General features: G+C 39.2%; 1 protein-coding gene across 9 annotated transcripts in view; it reads left to right on the top strand.

Annotated features, from left to right (window-relative positions):
- LOC135463699 (zinc finger protein 181-like) overlaps window positions 1-15,339 on the top strand; it is a 35,726-nt gene that overhangs the window by 6,342 nt on the left and 14,045 nt on the right. The window contains exon 4 of one of the 9 annotated variants that reach the window (XM_064741091.1): window positions 12,794-14,043. The exons of 4 other annotated variants lie outside the window; for them this stretch is intronic. In XM_064741091.1, the coding sequence (XP_064597161.1) occupies window positions 12,794-13,011 (218 nt within the window). In that variant the 3' untranslated portion in view covers window positions 13,012-14,043. Of the gene's footprint in view, window positions 1-4,417; window positions 5,203-5,718; window positions 6,600-8,535; window positions 9,325-10,456; window positions 11,240-12,793; window positions 14,044-15,339 lie in introns of those variants that run through there. 4 more of the 9 variants (XM_064741089.1, XM_064741087.1, XM_064741090.1 and 1 more) reach the window with 4 other exon arrangements.

The following is a 15,339-nucleotide window of genomic DNA, read 5'->3' as shown; positions in this document are numbered from 1 at the left end:
AGGGAAGATGTAGTTCTGGAGCCCTGTATGTTCCATTCAGAATGTCTTTTGGGGCATAACTTGTTCGATATGGTTGTGATCAAAATTATGGCAATTTAAAAGGAAAAAGGACAGCAGATGAACGTTACACACTGTGAAATAGACAAATGACAATTTAAAGTTTGTCTTTATGAAAAAGCGAAGGTAGAAAAGACCTATTGTACCATGTGACCTGGAAAAAAAGTTGGATAAAGCTTTTTGTTTACGATAACTATAACATGGGCGTCAGAAAAAATTCCTCATAAAGCTATTTAGAGTAAACAAATGGTGTAGAAAATTGAGGTCTAGAACCTTTGTGAAATCAAAAAGTTCCTGATGTGCCATTTGTATGTTTTATCTCCAGATTAAATTATTTAAACAAAATTTGCCCAATATTTTTGACAATTCGCTATCACAACAGGACCTTTTTTTGACTTTTAGAGACAAAGAGTTTGAACTTGAAACTTCCTTATTGGCTGTCCAGGCAAAACAATACAAGATCATGGATATGAAACATTTGATAATTAAATTTTTGATTCTTTAATTGATGTTCTCAGGCAAAGACTGATTGTTGTGTGTGGCTTGCAGTTTTCACTGACTACATGTACTTAACACATATATGGACTTAACACATACATGCACATGTACTTAACACATACATGTACTTAACACATACATGTGAATATGTACATGACCAGCCAGATTTCTTGTGGTTCTCAAATTGAATTGACATGTATTTTAGCGGCTGTGTCAGTGTGTATTTGATCTGTTGATCACAATAGGCCTTCACTGAATTACCTCCCTTGTTGCACACCAGCACCCACGATCTACATGTACTAGTATCAAGAGATTACTTTTAAAATATGATGAGACGCCACAAGTCAGGCCTCATCTAGTGGAGCATGCAGTTCATAGGCGTTGTCTGACAGTAACAACTATTTTGTGGGTGGCAGAATGTAGGAAAACCACGACATCAGCCTTTGATTTTTTTTTTTTTTTTTTTTTTGATCGGTGTTTTACGCCGTACTCAAGAATATTTCACTTATACGACGGCGGCCAGCATTATGGTGGGTGGAAACTGGGCACAGCCCGGGGGAAACCCACAACCATCCGCAGGTTGCTGACAGACCTTCCCACTTACAGCCGGAGAGGAAGCCAGCATGAGCTGGACTTGAACTCACAGCGACCGCATTGGTGAGAGGCTCCTGGGTCATTACACTGCGCTAGTGCGCTAACCGACTGAGCCACGGAGGCCCCTCAGCCTTTGAAAGTTGCAGAAATGTTCAGAGATCTTCGATGAAGTTCAGTTGATCTTTCTTAACTGAGGTAGAATATATCCCTTCACAGTTTCAGGCGACTTCTAGAAGATTAAATAAAAAAACATACATTACGTAAATGAATATAACAGCATTTATTCATGGTTTTCTGAACTACTTAACAAAGCTAAATCAGCTCTTTAGTCTTCTTTGAAGTTGCCTGAATGTTGCCAAAGTTGTGTCTATTCTTTTGTTAAGAAAGTCACTTGGACAGACAGAAGGATTTTCTTTATTTAAATCACCCTTTTGTGTGAGTGGTACATGTCCATATGTCTGAATTCATATGTTTGTATATGTTTTCAATTTATGCTGTTTAACTTCAAAACTTAAGTTACTAAGATTCCACCTTTATGTAAATGTAACTACAGTGTGCTACAAATCACACGCATTTTTGTCTGGGAGAGTGACTTCAAGGGAGGTAATTCATTGAAACCATGATCAGCATACAGCTCCTGTAAGATGTTTACATTTACATTTTCAAAAGACAGGGTTTGAAACTCTTACAGTGTACAGTAAGTTTATGAGTTGGGTATGTTGTCTGATAGTAACTCGCGTTCCAAACGCTGTTGTGGGGCACACTGACATGCTTGTTCATACACAGAGCGTGATTTTCTGCACAGAGTATACAGGTGAACTTTGTTAAATTTGCTTTAGCTCTGGACCATAATATTTAGCATTATAGTTAAAATTTTAATCATTAAATTTGGTATATTCCGTTCTGTTAATTTGGCTGAAATTTGTTGAAGGATAACTTACATAACTTGTTTACATAAGTAATACCAGTTTTAAAATGATCTGAAAGTCAAAGATTGCTTTGTTATCTCAGGACCTGGTCTGACAGGGAGAGCAACTCAGTCGAGGGGAGGTAACTCTAACATTTTCGCCGCACACCTCCTCTGTAGTTTTATACCTTTTTGTATCTTTTTTTATATCACTTCATATTCAGGAAGTTGTCACATGTGATGAGTATTAATCCTGGTGTATGGATTAATGATTAGTTATGTCACGTGCCTGACAAGAACAACCAATGATTGTGTTACACAAAGTCAACCATTGTGATTCTTCAAACTATAACAGTGTTTCATGCTTTAGATTTGAGAAACTGTCATGTCGTCAACATGTACATGTATGTACTATGCCATGGAATTTGTCCGATTATGTCATTTTAAAAAAGGAAACGGAAAAAAAAAAATGAGGTCCGAGGAGGACTTCATAATTTTACTCCAGCAAAGCTAGAAAAGGTTATGCTGATTGGAGAAAAATTCGCGTGGATTTTAGATATGTGTAAACATGTACAATTATTCTCATTATTGAAAATTTACTCTGAAAACCTGCATTTACAGTGAACATATATATATATGTGTGTGTGTGTGTGTGTGTGTGTGTGCGTTTAACCAGGTTATATACAGTTTTAGTATCACTGATTAAGGAGTATTCTTAGAGCAGAAAATATATCCGCTGAAAGAGAAGGTACATGTGTGTGATATCTTGTTATACACCTAAGTGTCCAGTGCCTATACTATATTATGTAGTAAACACAACTGTCCAAGTTCGTCCCTTTCCTGGGCGCCCAGGACTCGTCCATACAGGACCATACAATCCAGTCCATACAGGACCATACAATCCAGTCCATACAGGACCATACAATCCAGTCCATACAGGACCATACAATCCAGTCCATACAGGACCATACAATCCAGTAACGTATAAATATATGTATGATGCTCTGTGTATCGTATTGAATTCCCGAGGTTACTAACATCTGGCTGGTATATGTGTGTAAAACACATACAGATATACATGTAGATTTCTCTGTAGTTTGGGTATGTGAGGCCCAGTTTTAACAACCCATTGTCATGTATTAAAGAAAATATCTGATAAAAAATGTTACATTATGAGCCTCTGTGATAGAGTCGTTAATAGGAATCTTTGGGCAGTGCAGTCGTTGTGAGTTTCGTTTGCAAAAATACTAGGTTTGGTGACATTATGGTACAGTGAAACGTTATAGTTTTGTTGTGTTTTGAGGAAAAGATTGTGGCTGTTTTTCGTGTTTTTGTTGTGGAAATTGTTTATACACTTTCTGTGTATATTACATCATTAATACACCTGCACACAGGTGACCTACACAGACAGGTGGCCCATGCAGACAGGTGACCTATGCACAAAGGTGACCTATGCACAAAGGTGACCTATGCAGGCAGGTAGCCCATGCACACAGATGACCTATGCACACAGGTGGCCCATGCACACAGGTGGCCTGTGCAGAATAAACTCCCTTGGAAAGGCCATCGGGTCTGGAGTGACAATGACAGGTTGACGTTATGTGCTGTTGAACAGTTTAGGATTAGGTTGGAGTATTCCTTGTTTTTTCAGTGTTTGGGTTTTTTTTGTGTGTTATTTTGGACTGTTTTATTTCCAGCTATATTTTAGGTGAGTTTATACTGCATCAAATAAAGCCTTATTTGACAGACAATCCAGTACAGGTCTGCAAATAACTAATTGAAGCTTGGCTGAAAAATTTCCTAAACTCGTTCAACCCAACTAGTGTTGTAAAGGTTCCTTAAGTTATTTTCATTGACGCTTTCTCTGTGCCCGACATGATCGGTTCTTATGTCTGACATGGTCGAGACGGCTTATTTACAGGCTGGCAGTAGTCATGTTGAGAGAGTTCTTAATTTTCCTGTGTGAAGGTAGTTATGACATGTTGTTGTCTGTGTAGTTTTCTGCTTGAGGCGCTTAGAGATTCAAGGGCTTTTCAATCTTTTATTCCACATTTTGAGTTCAACATGCATGTTTAAAACACGATTTACAGTTTTCACTATCAGTATAATTAAGACGTACGGCATAAAGAGAAAAACCGGAACATTGACGACAGTGTGATAGTTAGCAAATGGTCAAACCTAGCCAGTGAAATATGGCCTCTTGTCAAATTACGTCATTTAGGATTTTATTCTATGATTGTTTATATTTAAAGACTGGTTACTGTTTTCGATTCTTTAGTTTTTGTTTCAAACAAATGGCTTACTTAAAAAAAAAAAGCGAAAAAAACAAAACAATTATAATGGGCAATATGGGTATTTCAGAAGAAACCAAGAGGTCATACTCTGTAGAGGAGAAGATACAAGCTCTCAGACTTGCTGAACAGAAAGGATGGAGACCCACTTCTAGACTGCTTAACATTCCACACAGTACATTAATGACGTGGAAGTCAAGATTTGGCGAGCGGAACCTGTACTGAAGGAAACACCCGGACAGTCTGCTAGACATCCCGAGAAGTATACCTGAATATTATCCAAGTGTGAGGAGCTACTCCCTGTGACATGGCCAACTGTTTGTGACCATTGCCAGAAACTTGTTGGAAATCCATTCTTATGTTTAATTCCTTGCAACTGATGGCTGGAGTGATTTTTGAGATATCATGATCATGAACCCCTGACAAGATATAGAAAAGGTGTAGAGTGTGAGCTCATAGCAAGTTCATCTATGGGCTTGTAGGGCCCACAGAATCTTGTCGAAAGATGAAACAGCTAGTGGGACAGGAACATGTCTGAGCCCATTTTGAAATATTGCAAGAATACATGTATGTTATTAGCTGGAAAATTTATATGATGTATTTCAGAGATCATTACCTTTGGAAATCCATGGATATATGGAAAGATGATTGGAAATTTCAATCTCATTAGAATATTTATAGAAAAAATTCAAAGCCAAACAATGTTTTTCAGTTTCTTCATTTCTGTAGGAAAGAATTTGATAATAGGTGTACACACAAACAATTGTTTGAGTTTCTGGGAAGAAACCATAACATCTCAACATTTTTGTGCTTGTGAACACGGTAAGAAAGGATAATCATGCTTTCACACCTTTTCCAGAAAGGTGGAATCAGGAGCTTAATACACACAAACATTGCGGATTAAGTACAATGTATAATCCCACAATTTTACACCCGTGAACTGGAGAAAAATGGAATATGGTTGTATTACCTACATGGGTATATCCAGAATTTTTTGTGTTTGATAATTTGGGGGAAAAAAAATAACTAAAAGGCAACAGAAATGATAAAAAAGAAGCTCCATTAAGAGCATTACAGTTATTTTCAATGTGAAAAGTGTCAGTGGATTCTCAAGAAGAAAATCATTTTGAGGACACAAAGCAATGAAGACTTGCTGGCAAAACTTGCTGTCGTTCCATTTGATGTATGTCCATTTGATTTTTGAAAGAGCCCTTTTGATGGATTCTGCCAACACTCTGCATGGAACACTGTACACTGTTTCTTGACGTCAGACCCACAAGCTCTGCTCATTTTCCCTTGTCTTTTTCCCCTTGGTGCTTGACTGACCCACAGCGCTGTCTGCCCACTGAAGAGTGTCCTTATCCCTTCCAGGTTACCCTGACATGACGACCCAGGCCATGCTGGCCCGGCGCCGCGCTACCTGCCAACGCGTCCGCTCCAGGATAGATAACATACAGGACAAAAGTTACATCACCGTGAAGCACTTGGTAGGGTCGGTGGCCACCCTGGAAACCTGGCTGCAAGCGTGTGGAGAACACAGATGCACGGAGGACATCCCACCTGAGGAACTGGATCCTTTGTTGGTGGACTTCTTCAGCAACGTCAAGAAGCTGGACGGAGGGGATTATGACCCGACGTCGTTCGCTTGTCTCCGATCGTACATTGAGAGGTTTCTTGTGGACAAGGGTTATCGCTTCTCTCTGCGCAAGTCTTCTGCTTTTGCACGAAGCCACCAGGCATTTCAGATACGGAGAAAAAACCTCCCTGTAAAACCGAAATGGTGATCCTGAAAAGCAATGATTTGGTGTGTTATAACTTGCTAGGAGATTTTTCGAACTAAACCAAAGGGATGATGATGAGCATTGCCAGGGAATGAAATGTGACAACTCCAAGGAATTGTCATAGGTGTGCGACAGTGACAAGAAAACTGTCACAATCATATCTGTTACAGTATCAGGCTGACCCATGAGGAATACCAAGATATCTGTGACAATATTAGAAGATATGTTACAATCTCATGAGTTTGTGTTACAGTGTCAATAGACGTGTTATGGTATCAGGAGATGGAGTACAATGAGGAGATCTCTTGCAGTATACATATACTGGGGCCAATTGGACAAAGCCATTTCTGACTTAAGACAAAATTTAAACCTCTTTACAACGCGTAGTTTTTAGTTCTAGAGGTAGACAATTGGACACATTTGTCTTTACCTAATAGCTTTCTCGCTTGGCATTCAGCGTGAGCTTTATCTCAGTAAAACCCATCTATGACACTTCCAAGACACATGTCACAATTTCAGGAGATGTGACAGTGCCAGCGACGTTGGGACATCTTGCGTGATTTGTAGTATTGACTTCGTGAAATTACTTTAGTTAGTAATCATGATATTGTGTATGTTTTGTATTGTGTATGATATATGTTTGTGTACAATAGCGCATGTGAACTGGTAGTCTGCTAAGGATAAGGAACTAATACCCAGTGTAATACCTGAACACACTGACTGTTGTGGAATTTTTCTCAGATTGGCATGTTACTTTCTTATAATATATATATATATATATTTTTTGGCAAACTCTGACAGATACCTGAAATTTCAAAAAAAAAAAAAAAAAAGGGACCAATTTTAAGAGAAAGCAGCGTCTTAGATTTTGTACTGTAAATTTAATACATGGTCAAGGAAAATTCTAAAAATATGGTGTTGAAGAAGAGTCAATCAGTAAAAAATAATGAAACAAGTTCACAATCTGCCTTATTGACAATTGTGAGCAAACCATGTGTAAATGTATTGATTATCATGCATTTATGTTAGACTATTCTAATTATGTAAGGATGCAGTTCTGGTTTTCTGCCTCTTCAGGCTGACTTAATAGTCATCAGTTTTTCCGTTGTTTGAGTATATATATGTACGTGTAAAGTATTTCAGTTGCCAAGTGTGCCATATCAAGAAGTGATTAGTTCCAAGCTCTATCATGATGGTTTGTCTCACAGTCATGATGAATACAGTGAGAAGTTAACGTTTGTATGCTTTTTGCTCTTCTTGAGCTATGTATAACTGTGAGTGTCCACCACAACTCCGGGCAAGGATTGGGTAGAATGCAGTGGGGCAAGGTTGTATGTCGAACCATATATGTCGAAAACTGAACAGTTACCCTTCATAACGATCGTCAAACAGGACGGGCAAGCCAGCAAGCACAAGACAGAGTCTTTAAGACGTTCAGGCGATGAGCAATAAAGTTTTAAAGCTATACCCTGTAAGTTTTGAGATTCACCTTCCTTTAAATTTGATGTATTTGTGTATCTTTGGATGATTGATTTTCATGTTAACGGTATTTTGTACAGTCATGGCATGTTACAGGTGGAACATTTGTTGTCGATATATATATATATATTGTTTTGTCCTTCTGTAGCTGTGGTAATGTTTCAGTAGACTTTCCATTGGCAGGTAAAAAGTAATAAATCAATAAACAAGAATAATAAATAAAACAGATACGACGTTCGTTGTAGAGACAAAATCGTTTAACCCCGAAGATTTAATTTATTTACTTAGTTATTTATTGTATTTTTTGTTTTTGTTTTTATTGTGGCACAAAATCAATTTTTTCAATTTTATAGTTAGCTGAAACAAAAGCCTGAGTTTTGGGTTACGTTCTGGACAGGAGGCTAATTTTTGATAGTAACTGTATGAAAACAGAGGAGCTATGAAAACAGAGGAGTGATTTTTGCTTGTATGGTAGCAGCATGCTTGCATTGTACCTTTAACGTATTATGTTGAGACCAATCTAAGTATTTTGTTCCGTGGTGGCAGCCAGTTAAACTTTTGGTTCAGCTGGAACAGTTATCTAATTGCTGGTTGAATTGTTGTGATACTTGTACTATAGTAAAAAAAAATAGCCTGTATTTTTTGTACTGAGACCAACTTCGTTGCATAAACCTAATTTTGGGCGGTATGATGTATATTCCAATATTTTTTGTGAAGTCCACTATAAACAGTTTTTGGATGTAGCTAGCGGTCGTTGTGATCATGGATTTGGAAACTCGTGGGGTGTATACCAAAGTAGACTATGACACTAAATGTCATTGTCCAAGCATACATACATACATGCCAGCGCAAAGACATGCCAGATATGAAAGCCGATTCCTCGCTTTTTTTGTCTGGATCTAAATTTCTAAAAATCTGGATTTTTCAGTGCGTGGATCTAAAGCAGCAAACTTTCTCTCTGCAAGTCATCCTCACCTACCGGCCCGCTTTTACCAAAAGGCAATTCGCTCGAGGGTCTTAGCAAACCGCCAGCAACCTGCCTCGACCGTCTACCATATGACCCAGGCGGTGAGAGCTGTGGAGATGTGGTATTGGGAGATGCATAACGACGAGAGGCGCGTGGAGTCACTTCCGACCCATACCCTGGACGCTTACTTGTCAGAGTTCTTCGAAGTGTTCCGCAAGGACGACGGAGAGTGTCATGACGCTCGATACGTGTTCAACTTTCGCTCGTCATTATCGCGCTTCTTGAAGGATAACAATTACCCGGCGTGTATCACGAAAGACGAGCACTTCAGAAAAAGTCGGGCTGCCTTTACACGGAACCTCAAGAAATACGACCCCATTTCTGACCCACTTGTCGCCTGATCTATGCGTGATTGGGCATGGTGCATTTTGCCACAGAAAGGAGTGGAAGTAGGTTAACGTTGAGTACACAAACAGCTGGGTACACTCGAAAGAGAAGGACATATTCTGTAGGAATCGCAGGCATAACAAATTTGATCAAAGGGAATCCGGTTTAAGACATTCTTGCTGTACCAGAGATCAAAGAGTCAGGGATGACTTTGACATCTTCGGCGGGTAGTTTGAGTTCACTTAAATACATGTAGCTCTTTTCGCCCAATGACTTGACAGCGCAAAGGTGCTGACGTGACGAATCATTTGTGTGTCAATTGTGTGTTTTATAGTTTCTTTTTCTAGTATAATAAATGGATCAGAATCATATGCAAAGGTTGTTTGATAGCATTTACCTGTTCCTTTATTAAGGAATAATACCTTCATGTTTGTACGCAGGATGCAAATGTAATATCTGCACGGAGAGGAAGGAAATTCCCTTTCTTTTCAAAACTATCTGTGGACAAGGCCTATAGCCGTCATGGCTGTCAAATTGTGACGTAATGGGCCAAATGTAACGTGCAGCGGAAGAAAGTATTATCGCCGCACCGTGCCGTAGAGTGCTTCGTTTCTGTCTCGTTTTGGTTATACAATACGTTCTCAATCTGAATGTATACACTTTTACCAATGCATACATTACTAGAGCAGACCGGGGACGGCCAAATGTAACGTGCAGCGGAAGAAAGTATTATCGCCGCACCGTGCCGTAGAGTGCTTCGTTTCTGTCTTGTTTTGGTTATACAATACGTTCTCAATCTGAATGTATACACTTTTGCTAATGCATACATTACTAGAGCAGACCGGGGACTCCGAGCATCGTATTCTTATTTTGTTGTGCACTGATCACATCTGACGTCACAAGGAACACCTATTCAGAAAGAAGTACGCAAGGCAATGCTATATAGATCACGATTCTGACCCACCGCCAGTGGCATCCAATGAAATGCACTGCCTTGCTACTCTTCTGAAAATTATGCAGTTCGATTATCAACTGCTAAGTGAAAACGACTGTTTATAAGAAGTATTAAATCTGGTTTAATTTTTTGTTTAATTTACAAGGGCCTTACAGCACAGTACAGTACAGGTGTATTTCAGTTCTTCCCGTGATCTTTTCTGTTGACAGTGATACAACTTTCAGAATGAGGCAATCTAGTGTGCGGTTAAAACACTTGTTTATATTACTGCGAAATATGTCAGAGAGTGTTGAAACCATTGTTTACCTGTGAATGATTTTACTTTCGTTTTCTCTGTTATTCCAATGGGCTTTAACTCACCTCATGTTTCATAGGAGCATCCCAACTCCACATTCTGGGAATCTGAATGCATACACAAAACATAGCTTTGCGGTTTCTTTAGAATACATTTACAACCTTTCATGCGAAAATCTTTACCAAAAGGAAAGTAGTATTGCTTCTCTTGTATCTAATAGCCACTCCTTTTCCCTTAACTTATAGATGGGGTGGCGACAGATTCTCGATTTCAAACGTGGCGTTTTCCAGGAAGACAGGAAAAGCTCAGACGGGGTTCTGATCACAGGTCATACACTTGTAGAAACGCAAACAGCGCAGCAGGCATTTTCACGCGCTGGTTACGTGACAAAGGCCACAGTGAAACATGCTGTATCACAGACATACCACCAGATGCTTTAGACATTTACCTCACGGAATTTTTCATCTCTGTGGAACGTAAGGACGGCAATGAGTACCATTCAAGTGGATTGAGACGGTTGCGAGAATCCTTGCAGTACTATCTGAAGACTTACGGCTACCCGATGTCTATCACGAAATCGCCCACATTTTTACAGAGTCAAAAGGCATTTCAAGAGAAGTTTCGTCTGTTGAAAGAGAAAGAAGCGTTGCAGAATGGAACAAAACAGAACGTATGAAACTTGACATCTTTGAAGTGACTAAAAACGGACACTATATCCCTCGGATAGAACATACTAAAATGTGTATGCATATGGACCATTTCAAAGAGAACAGGTGCAAGCTTTTTTAAATTTTATATGTATTCAGAGCTCTTGAAAGACTTACACACATGTACGTGTATGCACGGTGGGGATAAATGGATAGTATTTGAACGGATCGTGTCCAAAAGAAAGAGACTTGTGTATAAAATATAGAGATCATGAATGTGAAGGAAGAACCTGTGCATAAGGGAAAACGTTGTAAGAACGTGGAATTTTGACAGATTAAGCTGTGGATAGTGGAGAAAAATATTATGTACAGCAGACCATATACAGCGAGGCTTGGAGAAAAAACTTGTATATGACCCGTAATACAATATATATGTGATTTTTGAGTGAATCTTGGAAGAATCCAAGCCTAATGGAAGACGCTGGATCAAAAATGACAATCTTTGTATAGGAAAAACTAATCTTATATGACAGTATAGTGATATATATATATATTAATTGTAGGCCACGTGAAAGAGTTTACAACGCGTTATGGGCCTATTGGAACAAAACATTATGCATATTGCATAATTGTTTTCTGAGCAAAACCGTGTCAACAATCGACTTTGTGAAATGTTCTTCCGTACATCTGTGAACTTGCTAAAAAAAAGATGGAACCAATCATGCTTAATGGAACTAAACAGTTGTTAACGATTAGCCTCACTCACCCTATGACTGTATCAGTTAAATATTCTTAAGTAAGGCGTAAAACACCTATAAAAAAAGTAAATCATTGATGTTCACATATCGGATGGAGCAGTGTTTATCCTGAGCTTCATACATATTGAAGAGCCTACATCTAGTTTCTGATATTTACACATGTTTAAAAGTATACATAGTCATTAAAATTTTGTCTGATACGAGCAACCTTCAGAAGTCGCACCTGTAAGATCTACACTTGTCCTAGTACCGGTCGCGTGGACGGACCGAGGCCATGCGGTTGAGATTTATGTCTGAGATTGTCAGTCGTGAGATACACTGATTCTTTGGCACTCACTGTTCTTAGGACCCTGCTAACAATTAGCAACACATCGACAACACATATTGCTGTAATTAGAGAGACATACTTTCACCATGCTCACGCAGAGTTTGTCCACATGAGATAGGTAATGAGAGGCTATGAGATATGTAATTTGTTACCTATAAGTTAAATAATAATCCGTTAACACGGATATGGGTACCACAGTGGTACAGTTATTGTCTTAAACACTTGTCACTATGGTTCCGATGTACAGCATAATTCTTTAGTTATCCAATCATATAGACATTTTTTCCAATAGAATATGTTCTGTTGTGATACTCTTAAACATGTGTCTATATACCGATAAGACTTCATCAAGTTATTGATGCTTTGTTGTACTTTAGCCAAACTACCGTAAAGACTTTTTTCAGCACAGAATGGATATACTGCTGAATGCTTTAGGTAGACAGTTACAGACAGTGTGTCAACACGGAATCGGAAATGCTGTCTTTACTCCATCATAGACAACGAAATGGAATTTTCAATGTAGAGCTCGTCTTACAGAATCCGATGTACTAACCATACAGCTGTTGTGTGTAGTTAAATTTATCTGATAGGTGTTTTACTGTTGTGCTGAAGATTATTTCACTGACGGTGGGAAGAAAGCGGGCAGAGTCCGGGAGAATTTGCTATTATAAACATGATTTCACACGGTGTCTCATGGTTTGGTTAGACTGTCCCTGTCAGTTTATCGTAACGGAATTTTGTTTAAGCTATCAACCATAAATCACTTTTCCCTATAGAATATGTAATGGCATACAAAGACAATAATCGAAGACACCTTCTGCCCACGGCCCGTATTTCTGTTCATTCCAGACCCTCCGCGGAAGACAACATCCAGAATTTGTTTCGTCTGCCAGAAAGTGTTTACCCGTCCTGACAGCTTGACCAGACACCTCCGGCTCCACCAAGCCAACCCCAAACCCTTCAGCTGCCAGTATTGCGGTGCCAAATTCAGCCGAAAAGAGTACGCCAGAAATCACCTGGCGCGCTGTGTGAAACGGAAAGATATGGGCGCTGAAATTCCTGAGTGACTTTACCATGACCAGTGACTTATTCTGACTCCATTGAAGTGAAAAAGTAAAATGTCAATATGTTGCACAGTTCACGGGGCATGCGTAGAAGTTCAGATTGAAATACATATATCTTGTCATATATCGTTTGTTAAATGTTCCCAGTTGTAACATCTGGAGCCCAAACATAAATGTTCAGATAAATTTCACGTTGTTGATTTGACCCCAGTGAAAAACGTGTGTATCATTCAAAAGGCCTCTAATGAGATCGTTCATCAAAAATCAGCAGGGTACAAGTCCTGCTAATTATGACAGTTTTTATTTGACTGGTGAATGGGCGGAAGTCAGTCCGCGCAAGCGCGCATACAGGGTGAGGTGTTCCGCCATTGAACAGTTTTACCGGCGTACGGAGCCTTTCAGTAGTGTTTACTTTGATCCATCTTTTAAGTGACATTGGTGTTTCAAATCAGTGGACTGATCAAGTGGTATATGTATTCTGAGAAGAAATCTTCGCTCAACCACTGTTCATTGCTTTGTTTACAAGAAGTTTTGGCACAGTCACAGTTCATCTTGGACTGTTTCTTAAACAGCTTAAAGCAGTCATGGACAACCGCTTGACCTTATTCAGTATTGCCGTGATGACTTGAAGTGGTTCCTCGTCGTGTATACTGTCATGACAGCATCATCTTTGCAACGGGAAACATCTCACTTCGCTGTCCGGCGAACTCCTTATGTTATTTTGCCTTGTCTCAAAAAGCAGAGGAATTTTGGACGTTTTATTTTCGCATGTCGTCTTTGACACGAAAAAGAAAAGAGAAGTGATTTAACCAGAGATTCGGGAAGTCTTTTAAGTTTAAGATCCTATTTCTGGCAAAATTTCCATGTGGAAGCTTTGTGTGCGGTTAATGATGTGTGGTAAATTTTAAAAAGAATAATGTTTGCCTGTGTGTTTTTTTTAAATATGATTCGGTTTTTAATTTTTATATAATGTTAATCGTTTTACATATACATGTATATATAAACACATTGAAATCATTTGCTGAAATACTTGTTGTGGCCTACCATTTAAGTCACAAATACAACAATTGAGATTTTTAACTTAATGCGTTACTGTTGTGTTTTGCAATAGAGGACATGTAGCGGCCATGTTGGCTCTCTAAGAGGTGAGAATTTCATGATCTCCGTGGAGCCTCCATGGCCTGTTTGTTAAGGTGTTGGCCCAGCAGAATAACCCATGAGCACAATGACGCGATGCGATCGCTGTGAGTTCAAGTCTCCGATCGTACGTTTTGGCGGTGTTGTCAGCAACTTGTGGATATCGTAGGTTTTCCCTGTGTCCTCCCACCATACTCCTGGCCACCTGATATAAATGGAATTTTCTTGAGTACGGCGTAAATCTTGAATCAAACATTATAAGCCATTGTCTCCCCTAGAGTGTAGTTTACAATATGTGCGGAGGATCTTGAAATTATTTTGTTCCAGGTCCAACCTGGCTTAGTACGAGTGCGTATGATTTATATTGTCTATATACATAACTGTATTGGTGTATCCATAGGAGAAATATAAGCGTCATGTCCGACATTCATATACCATTCGTTGTCCGTAAAAGGCGCTCCAAGTCGATAATCGCAAGATCCATTTCCAAAACAACGTTTAACACTAGCTTCCAAAGACAAAGGTATGTAAGAAATTATACAAATAAGAAATAAAGCCGGTTACACACGAGAGAAGCGGTCATCAGTTTTCAATGATGCCGGGCAGACAGTGGATATTCCAGGCATGAATTCCATATCAAAGTTCTAATTCGTAGTCCGCAAGTGAGTTCCAGGTCAAATAACAATGAAACAAGTATCTTAGTCGCGCTTTGATTGCAACTGTTCATAAAGGCATCGTGCTGATGTGATGAGCATGGCTACCTTTACGGCCCCTAGCCCCAGGTTAAGCAGTATTAGATACAGTTCGAAAATGACGAGCGTTACAGACCCTAACCGATCAGATTGTGATTCAGTAGTAACGGACGATTACGTATTAATATGCAAAGATCTCTTGCTACAAGAGGAGCCATCTATGATGTTACACATGACATACAAGATAGACGGTTACACCGGGCTCCCAGCGCCATCTATGTTGTTAAATGCCATGTACGTGATAGATATGTACATACGGATAACAGCGCCGTCTATGTGGTTGATCACAATGCAGATCGCCAGAGATTCTGAACGCTCTGTCACTTACTTATTTCTTCATTTCTCTGCGACGATATAGCCACAATACCGCCTTCATTTATTCATTCATTCATTCCTTTCTTGGAGAGGTAATAAATACCGATACACTCGTGAAATGTTGACT

The sequence above is a fragment of the Liolophura sinensis genome, chromosome 3 (genome assembly GCF_032854445.1).
Source record: "Liolophura sinensis isolate JHLJ2023 chromosome 3, CUHK_Ljap_v2, whole genome shotgun sequence".
Classification (NCBI taxonomy): Eukaryota; Metazoa; Mollusca; class Polyplacophora; order Chitonida; family Chitonidae; genus Liolophura; species Liolophura sinensis.
This window is presented reverse-complemented; position numbering and strand designations above follow the sequence as displayed.